The sequence below is a fragment of the Lobosporangium transversale genome (genome assembly GCF_002105155.1).
Source record: "Lobosporangium transversale strain NRRL 3116 chromosome Unknown BCR41scaffold_23, whole genome shotgun sequence".
NCBI lineage: Eukaryota > Fungi > Mortierellomycota > Mortierellomycetes > Mortierellales > Mortierellaceae > Lobosporangium > Lobosporangium transversale.
Window position 1 is genome coordinate 545,289 of NW_019029001.1, and position 19,624 is coordinate 564,912.

A 19,624-nucleotide genomic window follows, 5' to 3' on the forward strand; every position below is an offset into this window, starting at 1 on the left:
TTTTCGAACAATGTGACATTTTAACATGGCCGTGAAATATATCCACTGAGGACACCGTCCGTAGCTCCGTCTTTAACTTGTAAGCCAACAGTGCGAGCAATAATCTCGTATAACTCGACATTTTCAAATGGTGGCAATGTAACTTGTGCAGCAGCAGTTTTGTCAATGGCTTCAGTAGCAGACTTTGAAATTCCTTCAATTCGAGGGAACGATGGCCCCGAGGCTAGGAAGATGGCCCTCATATCTTTAGCCTCATTATCCCATCCATGAGCCCCGGCGACTGCTAAGCCCATGTCTCGCCTAGTCATGACGTACCCCGGATCTGCTAGAGCGACCACAGGAGGGATCCGATCATTATTGGCATAATTAAAACGAGCAGGGATCTCTTCCCGTCGATAAACCTGAAATGGCAGCTGGTCGCGTTTTTGCACCCGCTTCAATGTATGATAGATCTCATCTGTCCGTTTAGGGTCTTTGGTCCAAATCGCTAAATGAGGCTGTAGTGATTCTTCGAACAAGAGGTCCGAGGTATCAATATAATCATCATAATAGATGGATTTATCATTGGTGACATAGGACATTCCGTGATCACTAACAAGGACCAGGTTGACAATGTTGGTTAAATTACGAGATCGTATTCCGTCCAAAAGTTCGCCCAGAGCTGAATCGACTTGTACTAATGCCTTCTGTACTCGTCGAGAATCTGGACCGAAATCATGTCCTGCTGAATCAACTTCAGAGACATAGACTGCCATGAGAGCTGGTCGTTCCTCTTGAGGTTTGTCGAGCCATTCAAGAATAGTATTCATCTTTTCAAAGACAGTGACATCGGAACGGTACCGGATGTGATATGTGGGACGCACAGAACGTAAAGATTCACCACCTGGCCACATAATCACGCCTGATCGTTTATTTTGAAGCACTGCTGTTTCCCAAATCTACAGTTTTTTTTTTTTTTTTTTTTTTTTTTTTTTTTTTTTTTAAAATAAAAAAAATAAAAAAAAGCAAAATCAGAGACAATAACTATGGTATTAGCATGAACATGGAACAGTAAAAAAAATAGTGTGCTGTGCTAGCAAGACCACTTACTGGTTCACCGCCCCACCACTTGGGATCCCAACTCTTGTCTGGGAATCTGTAGTTAAAGTCCTCGTTCAGGCTTGGATCAAAAAACATATTGCCGACAATGCCGTGGCTTGAAGGGTATAAGCCAGTGACCAGTGAATAATGGTTTGGGAAAGTTAGTGTTGGAAACGATGGCTGCATATATTCTGCTGCGATGCCACTTGCGCCTATTCAAGGTGAGGAAAAAAAAAAAACAATTAAGACAAGGCATCTACTTTTTATTCTTTATTTCTTTCAAAAAAAAAAAAAAAAAAAAAAAAAAAGTACTTACCCACACTAACAATGTTGGGGGTTATACCTCGAGTGAGATAGTCTGGGCGCATACCATCGAATGAGATCACAATTACAGTCGGATCAAAACCATGGGTTCCATTAGACAGTATCCTTCCATCTTTATCCTGAGCAGTTGGTGGTGGCAAAGGAATGGGCCGGCTAATCAGAGGATTGCATTGAATCTTTTGTAACCTCTCTCGACGTGAAGCTGACTTGAGATCCTGAAAAGAGAGACGTCTAGAAATACCGTTATCATGCCGGACTAGTATTGATAAAATAAAGAAACAGAAGAGTCCGCTGGAGATTGTAATAGCCATTTTAGTCCTCCATGGTTGTCTCTTGTAAAGTCTACATATCCTTGACCATGACCATGGCTAAAGTTAATTTAAATAGAAAAAGAGATGATTTAGATATTGACATTAGGCGACCACGTTAATAGGTTATTAAAAAAAAAGAAAAAAAAAAAGAAAAAGGCACCTTGCGCCCTTCGGGACTCAGGACAGCGGATGTATCGATGAAGAAAACATGACTGCTGCTGCCCTTCAGTTGATCAATGCCCGAGCGGATGCGTCCTTTCTTCGTATTCACCTGTCCTGTACTTACTCCTGGCGTTTGCGGGGTAGCCATGTATGAGGAAGAAAAAGACGGAGTTCTGGAAGAGGTGAACGTCGGCTCCGATTGCTGTGGCCAGATGTGTGGTGATGATCGTTTAGTGGAGTTCTGAGATGAAGGTCTTGATGTTGGGGTTGAATGCATCTGTGAGATGGATTTAATGAGATGCAACGGCAACAAGGATGAAAGATAACAAGAGACTACTGAAGGTGGTACAAATAAAAAAAGATGTAACGACAGTGAATATGAAAGGAAACAAAAGAGGACAGGAAGAGGAAAAGAGAATCGTGTGGCATTGACAAAGTGAGGAGATGATATGGTGTAGGAAGGCAGACCCTGTGACCTTGTATCATTACGACTTGCTGGCCATTAATTGCAGGCAAATACAACATGTACAGTTTTTGTGTAAAAGATACATTGACTTGATTTGGGTTTAAAAATAAAACCAGCTGTGAATTGTATATATATATATATATATAATATACATGTTTATATAATGTAGACATTGATAACTTTGTTCTATGGATTGTCCTGTTGGACAACCTTGCATTGCTTGTGACACATTCATTCCTTAATTTGCTGTTATCAAACACTGGTCTGACACAACTAGATGCATTTGAAACAGCCATTCAGCAATGAGCACGCAACATTTCATTCAATTGATCCTCTTTAATCATTCTACCTGTTCACAATATGTATCCATCAAATGGTAGCACAATACCGCATGTAGATGATAGCCATTCTGATATCAATATTGGTCATTCTAACGGGAATCACTCAGATCTAATCGCTCCACTGCATTTGCAAATGCAACAACCACAGCCACAAAATGGATCCTCCCTCCCCACGCCCATCAACACCAATCTCTCCACCAACAGCGATACAGACAAAAGCACAGACTCATCCACACCGCCGACACCATCATTCTCACTCGCTAGTCCTTCGATTGCTACGATTCCTGTCTCTCGACCTAATAATAACTTAATGGACGACTCTTCTCATCCCCATCCTTCTTCCCCTCCTCACCTGATAGAACACCTATTTGAGGGCGCTTTCGATAGCGCATCGCCACTCTTGCCATTCATATCATCCTCTGTATCTACAGCAACTTCACCCGCTCTTTCCCTCAATCCTCCCCATCCGTTGTCGCCTGTGGGTTCCTTACCTGTCTCTTCTCCTTTATTGTCGCGGGGTAATGCTTCTCCTACAAATCAAGAGGAAAAATGCTCAACTATAGCTACACCGGCGCTTTCCTCAATTTCACATTCTCCATCAACAACAGCCCCAGCTCCCGTAATAACTTCTATCCCTCTTGATCGTCATCCTACTATTGCTGTCACTCCAAATCCCAATGAATTGACCATCAAAAATGCGATCGCAAGCGGGCTTTTGTGTTCTCCAACGCGTGCAACACCTGGAAGATTTATTTCCAAATCCCTTGCATGCTCAGAATTAGCGCCCAATGCCGAGGTTAAGGATGCCAATGGTAGTACAAATAGCGGCAGCAATTCCTCTGGTGCATACGCGTCTTCATATAGATCCAGACGTGTAAGTGTGGAGCCTCTCTCAGTTATCACTAAAGCTGAGGCAATATCTGGGGCTCCAACATCCGGACCGCCTACAAGCACAGACACAGGGGCCATTACGCCCTCAAGGGTCAGTACCACCCCAGGAACATCCGTAACAGACGAACCAACTAAGGAGCTTCCCTCTAAAACACGCTTTAAAGAGATAATCAAGCGAAACGTAGGCTTCTCTTATTCATCACCGACATCCAGCTCATCATCGCCAGCTTCTGCTGAAGCAAGCACATCTACATCAGCCACTACTTCTAGCTTGCTAACTAACTCGGTGTTCCCCAGTACCGCTCATGCTTCAAGTGCAGCTGATAGTGATATAGTATCTCCCGAAGATCCGCAAAAACAACAACAGCAACAATATAGTCAAGTATCTTCGTTTTTTAATGTACCTCGATTGACAAGTGGCCGAAAAAAGGTTGTCAAGCCCGATACACCATCACCCGCGATAGATGATTCAAAATTGATGGAGCAAAAGCAGCAGCAGTATCAGGAATCCAACAACGAAGATAATGAATCCTTGCTGACAATCATGAGATCCAACCCTCACAAACATCCTTTCCGTAACTTTATTCCTCATTTGCATCGGCATCGGCATTGGCATCGTCACTACTCTCCCTTACATCGTGGATCCGACTACGAGCAAGTGGAAGAGAGGCTGATAAGGGAGGATGAGTCCAAGAAGAAGAAGAAAGAGAAGGAGAGGCAAAAATATCACCAGCAAGAGCAACCTGTTGTTTCGAAAAGTTTAACTCCTTCAAAGGCTTTGATCGAGGCTCGAGAGCTGTTGAGTCATGATCCAAATGTCCTTGTGACAGAGTTGGAACCTTTGCCGGTTGATTTTGTTAAAGCATTTACGGCCTTCAAGTTATGGAAAGCTTCGTCATCATTGGTCCCGATAGTGCCGACAACGGCTATATCTTCAAGCTCGGTTCTATCAGGTTCCACTTCAGCAGTGACGAAGCAGTCAACTCGGCCTATTCTTCAATATCAACTTCCAATGATAGCTAACAAAGTTCCATCTCTAGCCTTGGCCTCCACAATCCCTTCCTCGGGCTCAGAGTCAATGCTTTCAACACAAGGAACCTCTCCTACGCTCTCTGCAACGACGCCAGTAATCGCACCTTCATTGGCACATTCTAGACTCCCCCGATCCATTTCTGAAATTGGTAGTGCCAGTGACTTACTTGGTTCTGTCACCGCAGCTGCTGGGGGACCCTTGGCGCCTCGGAATTTCTTATTTAAATCTTACCAAGACTCTAGATTCCAAGGCCACTATGTCTTTCGAGTATTGGACGACACCGTGGAATACGCGAAATTGCCTGTTTCGTTGGAGCAGGCCTGTTCACAATACTTCCGTGAAGCTGATGTGAACTATCGAGCGTTGGAAAGCAAGGCCAAAGTTTGGAGAGAGGCAAAAAAAACCGCTATGGTGAAACGGGAGGAAGAGTTCGTGGAAGCCAGGAAAATTGTTGCGTCTTTGACTACTACCGCGGCTATATCTGCAGCTGCTCAACGCATTATTAACTTTCGTAACGATAGTATCAGCAGCTGCGAGGAAAGTTCAGATGAGGAAATGGTTGAACCTACCAGCACACACGATGTTTTTGATAACACGGAGGAGGGCAAGGACAAGGGTAATGAAGGACTTTTCTCAAAGACGACAAGAAAACCGAAAGCTTTGTTAGCTCATAACTCAAGCCCCATGGACGGCGCAAGCTGTAATGGCAATAGTAGCAGCAATATCGCCACATCTCTTAAAAATGGTATAGATGGCACTGATGGAAATGGGGAATCTATGGTTCAATACGGTATTAATATTATGGATGGTGGGCAAAAAGCATACAAGCGCGGTAGCACAGGACTCTCAGGCGCCACTCATGTATTACCCAATCGCAACTCCAGGCCAAATACCGATCATCCAAGCAGTAGATTGGCCTGTGTGGCCGGAAGATCACCGTCGAGCACGGCCTCTCATCCTAATTCTAGCGCTGCTACTCAGTCAGCAAGTGAGCAAGATGTACAACAGGCGTCACATTTACAGAGTGTTATTATTAATGAAGAGCAGCAACTGGAAGAGCAGCAACGCGAGATCGATGATACATACTGGCAAGGCGTAGAACGCAACCATTGTGAAGAAGCAAAGCAGCAACTCTATGGGCTGGAAGCCTACCTGTTAGAGTTAGTCAAGTGGGTGGAATACGAGCCATTCGATCAAGCAATCAATGTCGAGATTCTGAACAAAAGCCGTAAGATAAAAAAAGTCATAGACGCTTTTTTTAATTTTTGCAGTCTTATAACATAAGCTACTAAATCATCGAAATATTTATAATACCTCTTGACGGAAAAAAAAAAAAAAAAAAAAAAAATAGCGGACACGACTCTTTTTTCAATTGTGAATGGGGATAAGACCAACATCATGCGGCTGGAATCACCGTCTATCAAGCAAAAGGAAGAGTTCCTGAACTGGATCAGTATCTGCATTATGGATCATGATGGTGACGGCGATTATGATAGAGGTATATTCACCATCTATCTATATGATCTTGCTCGAGAACCGTATTCTTTGATTGGACAATATTCTATTTGTTATTACCACATGTTATGAAGCCAGCTTTTTATTTTTGTCCTCCATAACCGCTAGATATTCAAGTAGCCGAGCCAAAATGCAGTTCTAAGGGTCATTTGTCTCCTAACAGCGCTACGGTATCGCCGCACGACTCTGCTGTGGACAAGCCGTAATGTTTTGAGGATTGTTGAAAGTATTTAATTTGTTTTGATTTTTAAGAGTTAAGACTAATATTATCTTTCTCTCTCTCTTTCTTTCTTAAAAAAGAGATATGGGTCTCGTCCTTGATATTACGAATGTTCGAATATCACTATTGGAAGCGGCCTTGCGAGCCAGGCGAGAAGAAACCAAAAAAATTGTGGACGAGATCACTTATGTGTTAAAGAAGCTTGAGGATCTAGATCAGGACTCTAAGGTATCTATTTAGGGACTCCAAAAAAAAAAAAAAAAAAAAAAAAAAAGAAGGCTATATCATAATGTATCACTAATCAAAAAAAAAAAAAAAAAAAAAAAAAAAAAAGGAACTCGCTGCAAATGTAGTGCGAGCGCTTGACAGAGGAGAAATTCGAGCAGCGTTACAGCCATCCTTCATTAATGGTCAAATCCTCGCAGATACAGTCAAGTTCAAGGTTCAGGACGTTAGCGAACGCATTATTGTTTGTGCTCGCATCAAAGAAGCTGCGCGACTCAACGTAAGTTTTTTTTTATTTTTTTTTTTAAAAAATAATATAATAATAAAATCTCTTAGCAATTTGCTGACTTTTTTGTTGTTGCTCAAGTTGAATCGATTAAAATACGAAGTTGAACTTGAGCAACGATCGATTCGTCTGTTCCGTAAATACAAGATTGCCCTCACGATGGCCATCCTTACCATCCTTGGTCTTCTTTGGTTACTCTACTATCGCCACGCTAACCCTACCTCTCCGCTTCTACAGCCCCAAAGCATTACGCCGACATTCAATCAACCAAATGCTCCTCTTCAGTCATTCCCGACTTGCCCAGCCAATCCTCTGAGACAGGAAAAATGTCCTCTATTCCAACAATAAGATTACAAAAGAGAGAGCATCCTCTATCTCAACAGAAAAAAAAAAAGGATCTTTGATTTCATCTTCAAATAATATAGTTATTTTATTTTATTTATTTGTGTATCAAAATACTTGTTTACAGAAATTATGTACTACAGCGCAAATTGAACCATTGCATGCTTTCTTAAGAAAAAGAAAAAAAAAAAAATGTCGAGCTCACTTTACAAATGGAAAAAAGAAAAATGAATGTACATAGAGGGAAAAAAAAAAAAATGGAAATTAGAACAATAATATTTTTTAAGACAGAATCGGTAAGAAATTGCCCACAATTGCTAGTGGAATGTCAAAGATATCGCGTTTGATTGTAAAGCAGAACGTGCAGGGAACAACTCGGTTGGTCGGGCTCAACAAAATACATGTTGTCATGACTGTCTGCTCCGTGTTCTCGAATGCACGGGTCGAAAACTTTTCCCAGTACTCGACCGCTGATTGATTGTCCATAAGCTCATAGATAAACTTATTCTTATTATTTTTGTTATTATTGTTGGTCCTATTCGGTACCAATTGGTCGCGAGACCATTGTGTCAGCAGCGAGAACTCCTTCCCTACCAACGCAATTTCGCCTGTGCGCCGCCACACCACCGTAGGCGTTCCTGAATAGCTGATGAGCTTTTCAAACTCCTACACGCGAACAAGAACAGGTATAAAAAAAAATAAAAAAAAAATTTAAAAAACAATAATAAACCCAACTTTCCCACGGTTTCTCAAGCCAGCCAGCCTTTGTACGTTTGGGCAATCTAGAGTTGTTGCACAACTCAATAAAAGAAAAAATCCATTGCAGTGTGTATACTTACAAGGATCGTGCGTTGAAAACAAGTCTCCATGAAGATGAGGTCCTCAGGAGTCAAGTTCATGATCAACGCAATGAACGAAGGGCGAAACATAGCCATAGCCCTGCACACACGCATCATCTCCTCCTTGTCCATCCTAATTTTTTTTTAAAAAAAAATAAAAAAAATAAAAAATTAGCCTCTCCTTTGGAACATTCAAGAAAAAAATGTAGTACATCGGTGTATGTGTATGCAAGTGTGGAGATATAAACAAAAAAAAAAAAAAAAAGATTGAGTAGGAAGGGGTTGGCAAAATCAAGATGTTGGTGCTGATGAAGTGATGTTTTTTTTTTTTTTTTTTTTTTGCAATATTTTTACCTTTCACGGACATATTGTAAGAGATAATGAAAGCCATCAGTGTAATTGAAGGGTTGCTTAGTGTTAGCATAGACATTTTCAGGCGTGTTGCTGGGGAACTTGCGCTTAGTACCCTTCATGGAACCATTAGCCGCCTGCAAGGTATCGCTTTGACCAAAAATGCTCTTGCCAGTATTGTTTTTTAACAATAGTGGCTGCTGTAGTTGCTGCTGCTGCTGCTGCTGTTGTGCCAAGACCGACCTTTGTAGGTGCCCTTGGTGCTGCTGTTGTTGTTGCAGCGTATTGGCCATGGCTTCGAGCGCATCCTGACGCTGCCAGGTGTCGACCATCGAAAACCCTGAGGCTATGGACTGCAATTCTGCTGTTGGTGAAGAGAGCATAGTTGAGAGGATAGAGTATTCAAGATTGATAGCGTCTGATCCAAATCCGTGGTCAAGAATTGTAGAAGTCGTTGATGATGTCAAGAGGTTTGAATTTGCGGTGCTGGTAAGAGGAATGGTTGATTGTGCTGCTGCTGTTGATGTTAAGGAGGATAACCTCGAGGAGGAAGAGGATAATGGCGATGGGACATCAGGAAAGCTGAATAGAGCATGTGCATCATTCAGCGGCGATCCTAAGCAAGAGCGTGAGAAGCGAAGAGCAAAGAGCAAAGAGTATTTAGTAATGATATAAAAAACCAAAGACAAAGGCCAGACCCAAGTAAAAAAAAAAAAAAAAAAAAAAAAATAGGGGGAAGAGGGAAGGGGAAGCAGTTTCTCCTTCTCTCCTATCAAAGTCTTTCATTTTCTTTAAGGAAAAAGGATTGCTCACACCATTGGCTTTGTCAACCTTTTCCTTCTGGGCAGAATAAGGAACAGAGGAAGCAAATGCAAAGGAATTGATAGAATGAAGGGGGAACAAACCATAAAGGGAAAAGAAAAAATGGAAACACACAGCATTGCATGTCGCACTAGACCTTTTGTAGTCATAGTAATCATACCTTCAACGCTGCCAGTCTGTGATTCTGTCTCAGCAGCCTGCTGCTGAGAATCGACTGCATCTTGAAGATACTTGGCTTTTTTTCTCACACCATCTGTACAAGATCCCGCAAGGTCACGCTTGATACATCGTTGGCAAGGACGTGCTATTTTGATTTGATTAAAAAGAAAAAGGTTAGCGCTGTCAATAAAATGTAAGGGACGTTGCCCACACACTAGCGTCATTACTAACTTCTCTTGGAATAGCCAACAAACCAACCAGCAGCTCCCAACACTTGCTCTTTTTTTTCCTCATAATCTTTGTACTGAAGCTTTTTTTGTTTCTTCTACCGTAGAAAAATATTTGTCTAAAAAATAGGATATAATATGTAGCAAAGTATTGCCAATCTCTATCACCTGGCTTTCAAGTAACATCAATCAAATCCACCTCACATTATCACTCAAGTGCTGTCTGTCTTTTTCCCAATTCCAGTTCTCGCCTGTTTGCACTTACAGTCATCACAGGTCAGATGTGCCTTTTGGCAATGAAAGCAACTAAATTGGGGAAATATGATATTATGAATAAATACACATGTTTATGCTTATATCCTTAATCACGTTATTTAGTCTTTGCTGGGTTTACTTACGCCCTACTGGCCTTTTTTCTGCGGTAACCTTGACTGGTTGTTGAAACATCTGAATTCGCTTGACCATGCAATCCCACGTGGCTTTGCCCATGAGCTCCATTCTGATGATGAATCATCAGATTGATCGTGTCGATCGTCTCAAGTTTTGGTCGATCTGCAATCAATGGTACTTGACTATTGATATTATTGTTTATTTGGTTGATCCCGCCAATTTCGTTCCACAATAGGGATGTTCAGAGGCCGGAGACCCAACGCGGAGCAAATTATAGACGAAATGGAGAAAAGAGGGTGAGGAAGAAAAGCAATAGAAGAATGAGGAAATAATAGTAAAGGATGAAAAAAGAAAACAAAAGGAGAGGAGAGAGAGTTTCATGAATGAGATTGGTTCGGACGCGGAGAACGCGAAGTTTTTTGGGCAATGAAGCAGAATATAAAAAAAAAGAACGTTGAATTATCCAACCCAGCTCTCTATGCTATGTTCTACTTTCTTTTACTCTCCACTGTGAAGTGGGGGTAGGAGACAGCAAAAAATAAAAAAAAAGACATTCATCCGCCTATTTTCTCACATCTGAATCCATCCAATGCGCCATCAATATCTTTTCCCCATCACTTTTCTACTAGGCCCTTCATAACGACACTTCAAAGAGCAAAGAAGAAAAGATAGAATGAATGATATAAATGGGGATGTGAAGGTCGTCAAGTAGATGGGAAGAAAGCGGAACGGACAGCTTCGGACTTGAGGTCAAATAATCAACAATTATGACTGAAAAAGCTTTCTTGCCCACGGAGCAAAATTAAAAGCTCCCCGCGATTGAGTTTGGGCGCATTTTATCGTGCCCTGTTGGTTGGTGAGCGGAAAGGAGATCCTCGAAGTATGAGACATCAAGCAAATGAATAAGCTCAAGCAAGCTTGCCCTATCGTCTATGGGAGTATAGGTGGATAGAAAAGGTGCAAGCTGCACTGCGCCCATCTCTTGTAGAACTGTCATGATGCACAGACATCTCACTCTCTTTTGTCTCTTCTTCTCGGTTGCAATATTCTCTCACATATTCACATACAATATGAATATTCCCCCATAGTCATCTCTTGAAACAGGTCAAACACATGCACAGTGACATGCATTTGCAAAGACATGTGTGATCAAAAAAGGGGCAGAAGGACTAATCTTTGAATGGCAAAGCAACGTGCTACTGGGATTGTGGGACAGAGTGATTGATGAATATGCCATATGGCCATGGGGAATTGTGGAGATGACAAAGGCTCAAACCAAGGGGGAGTGAAAAGTAATATCCAGAGAGAAAAACAATATATCGCACATCGAATAGTAAAACGACGACTCACATGGTGGTGCCCGATGTCTGGCTCAGATCTGTCATCGTATGAGTACGAGCGCGAATCATGGCCGAAGTTGTTAGTGAAGCAAAATCTTCAGGATCAAGGTCCATCTCTGGATCAGACAACTGACCCGAGTCATAGAGTTCGGGGTGATTATCAAAGAAATCGTGGTACAGATCGGGCAATGATGTCGTTGGCCCCAGTGTCAAGATATTAGCAGGCGGTTGAGGTGCGTTAATCATATCGTCAAAGAACGTGGTCGCCTCTCCAGTCGGTATTGGTGGTGTCACTGTTATGGCTACATCAACTGCTGACTCTACGGCTGTGGATAGCGACGATGATGGAGACGATGGCAATGGCAGTGACGATGATAATGATGGCGATGGTGACGGTGAAGCCACTATTGTTGTTGTCTCAGAAGGCAAGGATGGTATGACGTCTGATCCTGATCCTGATCCCAGTCTCTCGGACTTGATCGCTGTTGATAATGAGTGACCAGCACCATTGTCGAGCACAGCAGTAGTGATTGTTGCTTTTAGAGGAAGGGCATCCAGATCTAGGTCGGTTAACGAAGGTGTTCCAGGCATCAAAGCAGCTGAGACGGATGCTGGTGGTGGCGATGGGGGTGGCGTGGTTGCCATAACTTTCTGGTCCTTAACAGATGATGACGCTGGATCTATGGGAATGGCCGGTACTTCTTCATCTTCCACTTTATTAGAATCTGAAGCACTCATTATGGGGCTCGTAGGGGTTGCGGGAGGCGTTGTTGGAGGACTGACAGCACCCACAAGACTCATGGTCGATCTGCCCACTACAGAACCTGTTGTTGAGGACGAAATCGTTGTTGTGGTTGCCATGATTAGGATCTTGAGTCCGATGAAGAAGAGAAATTAATCAGCCAAAGAGGCGAAGAGGAACAAGGCAGGAAAAGCGGAAAAGGGAAAAAGGGAAAAGCTCCAAGGACGAGAGTACAAAGAGAAAAAAGGGGGGAGAAACGGTCTTTTGTAAAGATTACAATGGATGTTGTTGCAGAGTAGGCTCAGGGCTGGCGCTGAAATGTGTGCAAGGCTTGACAGCTATGATATGAAGAACCAGGTAAAAATGATACGACTGGGTCAATTGGCATTCAGTTGATTTGACCGTGCTAATAGGTCAAAAGCGTACTTTTGTCTTGACGAAAAGGACAGGCATTGATGATGTGTCCTTTGATCTTTGAGAACAACAGCAACAACAACAACAACAACTACAACAAAAAAAGCGTGGTAATAAATATTAAATTGAAGCTGTATGACTGCGTCAACTGGTGAGAAAATAATTTTTTTTTTTTTTTTTTTTTTTTCTTATCACTAATCACTGAATTCGGATTCAGTGCTGTTTGAAAGAAAGGAAGAAACAGGATATGGTTTAAAAACTCGACTTTATGAAAAGGCTGTCCAAAGGGGCGTCAAAGGAGATGAAGAAGAAAAAAAAGGGATGTGTGGTTGCCCTTTTTTTATTCTATCATTTGTGATGAGCGGAAACGAACGTAATCTCAGTATCCTGTGGGATTGAAGATCGGGAATCAGAAACAAATGGATCTTAAGATAATGGGAATAAACAAATAATAATAATAATAATAAAAAAAAATAAAAAAAAAAACGTTGAGAAGTGTGTGTGTAAGAAATAAAGAGGATGAGGATGATTATTGAGATGGTGATGCGTTGTCGTACAAGTTGCGTGCTAATAATCAGCTCAAAGGCAGAACGGAAATATTGGGCGAGAACAGTGGAGAGGATTAGTGATGAAAATGATTCGCGAGCAATGCTGTCCGAGTACAGTTGATGTTGTTAAAGATATCAAGTAGAGTAGGATGGCAATACGTGGCGTTGCAGGAGTATCAGTGAGGGTGTAAGGATGTGGGAGTGTTCTGTTAGAATGAAATGGGAGAAAGAGAGAGAGAAAAGAGAAAGAAAGAGAGGATCAACCGCTAGCCCAGCCCATCGATGATGATGACTCGGTCTGCCTGTGTCAACACTGGATGAATCTTCTGTGTCTGTGTCTGTCGGTGTTCGGTCTTGATGAGATTCAATCGAGGACCAAATTTGTAGTCACTCGTGAAAGAAAGAAAACCAGTTTAACATTCATTTCATTCGTTATTCAATAAATACAGATGTATTGTATATATTTCTTTAATTATCGTTCGTTTAAATGTTTGTGCTGTTATTATTGTTATTATTTATGTGTCTTCGTTTGCTTTTCAAAAGTCTTCTATCTCTGTGGATCTTCTAGTCTAGTCATGCTTGCATCCAATTCTTTTTCTGATCTTTATAATTCCTTTTCATCGCTGCGCCCGAATGAATAACAATTTTTTTAAAAAAAAAAAAAAAAAAAAAAACTTGGTTGTTGGGTATATTTTGCTTTTTTTTTTTTTTTTTTGTTTTTATAGAAACATAATCATCTTTTCTCCTTTCCCACACTTTTTTTTATTTTTTATTTTTTATTTTGCCTTTCGAGAGTTTGTATAACATTCTTTGGATAAAACTCTTTCTCTGATTTTTTTTTTTTTTATTCCAAATTGTGGAGCAAAGAAATTAATGGCAATGCTGAAACATGGTATCTCTTTTTTTTTTTTTCTTGTCATCTTCATCTGCCACGGGCCACTGAAACATCCAACTTTTCATTGAAAGATATTTAGTACAACGGGCTTGTCCGACTTTTAAAGATCTTCTGTTCATGAATAATGGAAATGCATTGACAGATTATTACGAGAGAAGAGTGGCAATCTCAAAACTTCATTGACATTGACACATCAAATAAACATGTGGACCGACATGCATATGTCCGTCAAGTAAAGTATATAAAATGACGAATGTTTGTAACCTAGATTTTTTTTTATTTTTTCATGCGGACGCCTTGTTCGGGCAGTTCCCTTTTATGGAGCTTGCTCTCCTTAGACTGCTCATACAACCCCTCGTCTATGGAACTGTTTCCTCCATGGCCATGGTGGCTTCAATTTAGATCATAAGGGAGAACCCTTGAATTGAATCTATCAACCATTATCTCTTTTTTACTTTTCTTCCCTATTCTTTGTATTCAAATGATTTATACTTGTGTCTGTTCTGCATTCCAAATTTTAGTAAGACATCATGGTACTGAAAAAAAAAAGCTTATCCCGATGGACAGAAATTTTGAGTGAATATATTTTTACCCCAGATAAAATAATGATAACGACGTCCCATAAGTCTTGTTATGGCTCAGAGAAAAAAAAAGGAACTACTAATCTCCCAGGACAAGATAGTTTTGAATGAAGAAAGAGAATGAGGTATTAAAATAAACCACGCGAGAAAATATTGTGCCTGAGAGAAACGTTAGTTCCCGATCAAAAACAAGGTTCAACAACAGTCGAGATGGATCCATGTTGACAGGATTGGCAGTCTCGAATAAAGAAGAAGTAAAAAAGACAAAGCCCTTGAACAACCAAACTTTCTTCATTAATCATAAGTTCCTGCATTATGGATCTTTATGACAAAGTACATAGTATTCAACCAATCTCGTGGCAAAGTCAACTTGTCGATCTGCAATAGTCATTTTAAACAGAGGTAATAGTATATATAGATAGTATATATATATATATATATATATAATAATAATAATAATAATAATAATAATAATAATAATAATAATAATAATAATAATAATAATAATAATAATAATAATAATAATAATAATAATAATAATAATAATAATAATAATAATAATAATAATAATAATAAAAAGTGTTGAGTAATTGAAAGGATATTTTTGTGTCCGATCAGATCTTCCTCTCCACGTCTTTACGTCTTGAACAAACTCGTCAGCTTTATTAATCGCGTACTTGTTAAATCATCCTACACGTCTACACACGTACTGCATTCACGAAAATCAATGCAAAACCTCCTTTCTCACCCCAACAACAACAACTCAGCATCATGGAATTATTCGTGCTCTTTTTTTCTCTCTCTCCTTCTCTCTCTTTATTTTATTTTTTCGTCCATCTCTTTTGCATGTTTCTCCCTCATTAACCTTCATCTAATCCTTACCCTGTCTATCCCGAAGATGTGCAGTCCTTTTAGTCCATTCTAGACTACTTGGGTATTTGGCATTAGTAGGGCCTCAGGCACAGATTCAAAATGAATTGTTTGACCAAAGAGGAAATGCCGAGCTGCCCATCGTATCGGGCCTTTAATTTTTTTTAAGTCACACACCATGTTCACGTCCGAAAACATGATTATAATTTTTTAATCTAAAAACGATGATTAAATTGACTTGGTGACAGACTTTTTTACAAACTAAATTGGTGCCAATCTGTATTCATTCAACAAATGTTGCGGGGTCGTGCCCAATTGAAACGGGCTATATTTATACACATATGGCTCCCTTGTTGCGCGTCAACAAGTGAAAGGTAGGGGGTGAGTAACCCTAAATATTATAAGAGCAGCACCTTTTATACTTCCTTACTTTCAGTTGGACTTGCTCCCATACATTCAGAGTGTCCACAAGCCAGGACAATAGATTCAGCAGACTTAGGCTTAAATGTCAAGCACATGATTGTCTGGTATCCAGGGTGTCCCAAAGGGCAGGAACATTATGATTCTATTGAATAAAATCAAAATAAATAAGTGACACATCCAGATGTATGTGGATAAATATATACAGTAGTCCCCATGTTGACATCTTGAGTATATAAAGTTTACAATCAGTTTTTTTTTTTTTTTTTTTTTTTTTTGCGGAGTCTCTCACAATTCGAGGTCTAGTCCCAAATGTAATCAGAACTGAACAACTGATATATATGTCTATACATAGGACCTGGACACTTGATGATGTTAAACTGGACCTGTTTATAAGGTATTGTACCGAAGTTAGACCGCTGTACATGCTCATACATAGGAGATTTCTACGCGTATGTGTAGTTCTTGGTATCTCCTTGTGATTGCGCCACCAATATGGGATTATTCAGTCAGTCACGTGGAAAGTCGGCACAGAAATATTTAAAGTTCACAAGATTCACAGTCTGATCATGTCATGGGGTTTAGACTCTGGAGGTATTCCATCAACTTGCATACGTATATAAAATATATAGCCCGTTTCATTTGGTCATGATACCTTATATTTTTTGAATACTTTCGAGTGTATTGGCAGCCAATTGGCTCGCTTGTTGCGAGTATTGTTGCAAGTCCGTCACGTAGTGAAATGCCACCAGAACAATTCAATCATCGTTTTTAGATTAAAAATATAAGGTATCATGACCAAATGAAATTGGCGATATATGTATATAGTGTAAAAATATACATTACACATATACCTCCGCGACTTTTCCCGTGTTCATCAATGTTTATCTGTGTTTGTAGGCTCATCTAACAAATCTAACATGTATAAACATGAATAATATATTTTTATGTGTACATACTGCATAACTGGTCAGAGATAGTATATATAAATATATATATAAACACATCTCTATATATATAAATATTTATACAAATAAACACCTATACTTTTGTTACATTCCAGAGATGGGCGAAGCATTTATTGGATTGACAGCTAGTAAGACCTTCATCGTATAAATAGGATCCTTTTGCTCACTATTTCCTTTAAAGAAAAAAAGAAAAAAAAAATAGTTAGCGATAGCTCGCTATTCTCTTGCTTTGAACCAACTATAAATTAAGAAAATTGATTGAAATAGAATGGGCCTAGTGCTTAGTACGTTCCCTTGAGATACAAAGTCTGGATGCTGGAATGAATAACATTTCTAGTACGAGGCTTTTCATTTTTGTATCTCTTTTTTTTTATTGAGTGTCATATAGTTTCATTGTAGTGAAATTCTATTAGGACTTGAATGATGCCGAGGGAGGTCGGACAAAAAAAAAAAAAGTTACATCTAAGTTTCCTTTTCTTTTACATCAGCTACTCCTAAACTTTCATTTTCGCACCATGCAGCGATAGCTTTTTTTTTTTATAAATTTCTGCTTGCCCTAAATAGAATAAGAGAGCAGAAAAAAAAAAAAAAAAAAAAAAAAGAGCAGGCATTATTGGTAGGACAGGAATTGGTATGCATCTCGATCTTGAAGCGCGATTCGTTGCATGTAGACTCATTTACTTGCCCTGCTTGCTCTCCTCCCCCTAATGACCCCTCTCTCATCTTTTTTGCAAGAAGTATGGGGATGCTAGTGAGCATCCAATAGGCCTCTGTATTCTGGCTCTTCTACATTTTTCATGTCTATACACCCTTTTTCTTTTTCTTACCATCGCTCTCCCTGTTTCTCTTTCTCTTCTTTTCTTTCTTTCTTCCACTCTTTTTTTTTTTTTTTTTTTTTTTCTTCGTTTCACTTTACATCACCACCACTCCAATATTTAAATACCCCCACTTCTTTAATATTTAAACCCATCTTCTTCATTTACTCTATTAACACCCCATCTCATCTTCATAATGCGTGAAATTGTCTCACTACATATCGGTCAGGTAAAATAACGCTTTATTTGATTGTTTAAAAGAAAAAAGGAAGGAAAGGAAGGAAATTAAGAAAGGCGTTCTCAGACTGACATTTTTATTATTATTATTATTATTATTTGTTTTTTTTTCCTTTATAGGCCGGAATTCAGATCGGAAATGCATGCTGGGAACTTTACTGTCTTGAACATGGCATTGCACCTGATGGCACCAGGTAATTTAAAAGAAAGGAAAAAAAAAAATCCTGTATTACCACACTGTTGATGGTTACACCAAGAGAAAGAAAGCGCGACTGAGATGAATCTCATCCTTCATTAGAAACGCGGACGCACCCGAGTCCACCCCTGGTACCTTCTTTGCCGAGGGAAGCAATGGAAAATTTGTCCCACGAACTGGTAAGGTCTTTGCTACTATCTCAAATCCTAAAAAAAAAGAAAAAGGAAAAACAATGTCTCAACAATTTTTTTTTTTCTTTTTTCTTTTTTCTTTTCATTTTTGGGATAGTCCTTGTGGATCTTGAAGAGACAGTAGTAGACGAGGTTCGCAATGGCAGGTACAAGAACCTGTTCCATCCAGAATCCCTCATCTCCCATCGTGAGGATGCTTCCAACAACTACGCTCGTGGCCATTACACTATCGGCAAAGAGTTGATTGATCCCGTCATGGACAGAATTCGTAAAGTTACCGACAACTGTAGTGGTCTTCAGGGTTTCATTCTTTTCCATTCCTTCGGTGGTGGTACGGGTTCAGGTCTTGGCGCACTCTTACTTGAGCGTCTTGCCCTAGACTATGGTAAAAAAGCTAAACTCGAATTCGCTGTTTACCCTGCTCCTCGTATTGCCACCTCTGTGGTGGAGCCCTATAACTCCGTCTTGACCACACATGCGACCTTGGATCAAGCAGATTGTACATTCATGGTCGATAACGAAGCCATCTATGAGATCTGTCGTCAGAAATTGAACGTGGAACGTCCTAATTATACAAACCTCAACCGAATGATTGCCCAGGTGGTCTCTTCAATCACACTCTCTTTGCGATTCCCTGGCTCCTTGAACGTGGACATGAACGAGTTCCAGACTAATTTGGTGCCCTTCCCCCGTATCCATTTCCCTTTGATCTCCTATGCCCCCATCCTGTCTAAAGGCAAGGCGCTCCATGAACAATCTTCGGTCAGCGAGATTACTGCAGCTTGTTTTGAACGATCCAGTCAGATGGTCAACTGTGATGCTCGTCTGGGCAAATATATGGCTTGCTGTCTCTTGTACCGTGGAGATGTCATTCCCAAGGATGTGACCAGTGCCATCAATACTATCAAGACCAAGAGTTCAATTCAGTTTGTAGATTGGTGCCCTACTGGCTTCAAGGTCGGCATTAATCAACAACAGGCAGCAGTTGTCCCTGAAAGTGAAGTCGCTGCTGCTACCCGATCCGTCTGTATGCTCAGTAACACCACCTCTATCGCCACTGCCTGGACACAATTGGACCGAAAGTTTGATCTCATGTATGCAAAACGTGCTTTCGTGCACTGGTATGTCGGAGAGGGTATGGAAGAAGGCGAGTTCTCAGAGGCGCGTGAGGATCTCGCTGCTCTGGAGAAGGATTACGCAGAGGTTTCAGGTGATGGTGCAGCAGAAGTTGAACATGACGAGTACTAAAATAACCTCGTCCACTGCGTAATTATGAAACATTCAAGCATGATACCGCCTCCCCTCTCCTCCAGCAACAAAGAGCATTTATTTTCTTTGTCAATTGCTTTCATGTAGTGTATTAATTAGATAGAGAACAAATAATAATAATAATATATATAAAGACAACTGAAAAGAAAACATT

At 40.3% G+C, this 19,624-nt stretch overlaps 5 protein-coding genes across 5 annotated transcripts; 2 read left to right on the forward strand and 3 right to left on the reverse strand.

The window, feature by feature from the left end:
* Positions 1-20: 20 nt before the first annotated feature.
* On the reverse strand, positions 21-1,715 carry BCR41DRAFT_307428 (alkaline-phosphatase-like protein; the record flags this gene model as incomplete). Its single annotated transcript, XM_022020858.1, has 3 exons — positions 21-938; positions 1,090-1,292; positions 1,397-1,715. 3 exons carry the CDS (start codon positions 1,713-1,715, stop codon positions 21-23), a joined length of 1,440 nt encoding a protein of 479 aa, XP_021880510.1.
* Positions 1,716-2,879: 1,164 nt separating this feature from the next.
* Positions 2,880-7,202, forward strand: BCR41DRAFT_387245 (hypothetical protein; the record flags this gene model as incomplete). Its single annotated transcript, XM_022027874.1, has 5 exons — positions 2,880-5,836; positions 5,960-6,106; positions 6,426-6,571; positions 6,678-6,848; positions 6,936-7,202. Exons 1-5 carry the CDS (start codon positions 2,995-2,997, stop codon positions 7,200-7,202), a joined length of 3,573 nt encoding a protein of 1,190 aa, XP_021880511.1. The 5' UTR covers positions 2,880-2,994.
* A 188-nt stretch (positions 7,203-7,390) lies between these two features.
* BCR41DRAFT_355750 (hypothetical protein) lies at positions 7,391-10,160 on the reverse strand. Its single transcript, XM_022024527.1, has 6 exons — positions 9,993-10,160; positions 9,860-9,900; positions 9,369-9,512; positions 8,390-9,002; positions 8,036-8,168; positions 7,391-7,862 (listed from the first exon to the last, which is right to left on the reverse strand). Exons 1-6 carry the CDS (start codon positions 10,106-10,108, stop codon positions 7,479-7,481), a joined length of 1,431 nt encoding a protein of 476 aa, XP_021880512.1. The 5' UTR covers positions 10,109-10,160; the 3' UTR covers positions 7,391-7,478.
* A 995-nt stretch (positions 10,161-11,155) lies between these two features.
* BCR41DRAFT_96020 (hypothetical protein) lies at positions 11,156-12,674 on the reverse strand. The gene has a single exon (XM_022031098.1). It carries the CDS (start codon positions 12,183-12,185, stop codon positions 11,331-11,333), a length of 855 nt encoding a protein of 284 aa, XP_021880513.1. The 5' UTR covers positions 12,186-12,674; the 3' UTR covers positions 11,156-11,330.
* Positions 12,675-17,652: 4,978 nt separating this feature from the next.
* On the forward strand, positions 17,653-19,609 carry BCR41DRAFT_355755 (putative alpha-tubulin). The gene is made up of 4 exons (XM_022024528.1): positions 17,653-17,806; positions 17,935-18,008; positions 18,113-18,189; positions 18,299-19,609. Exons 1-4 carry the CDS (start codon positions 17,774-17,776, stop codon positions 19,447-19,449), a joined length of 1,335 nt encoding a protein of 444 aa, XP_021880514.1. The 5' UTR covers positions 17,653-17,773; the 3' UTR covers positions 19,450-19,609.
* Positions 19,610-19,624: the final 15 nt, after the last annotated feature.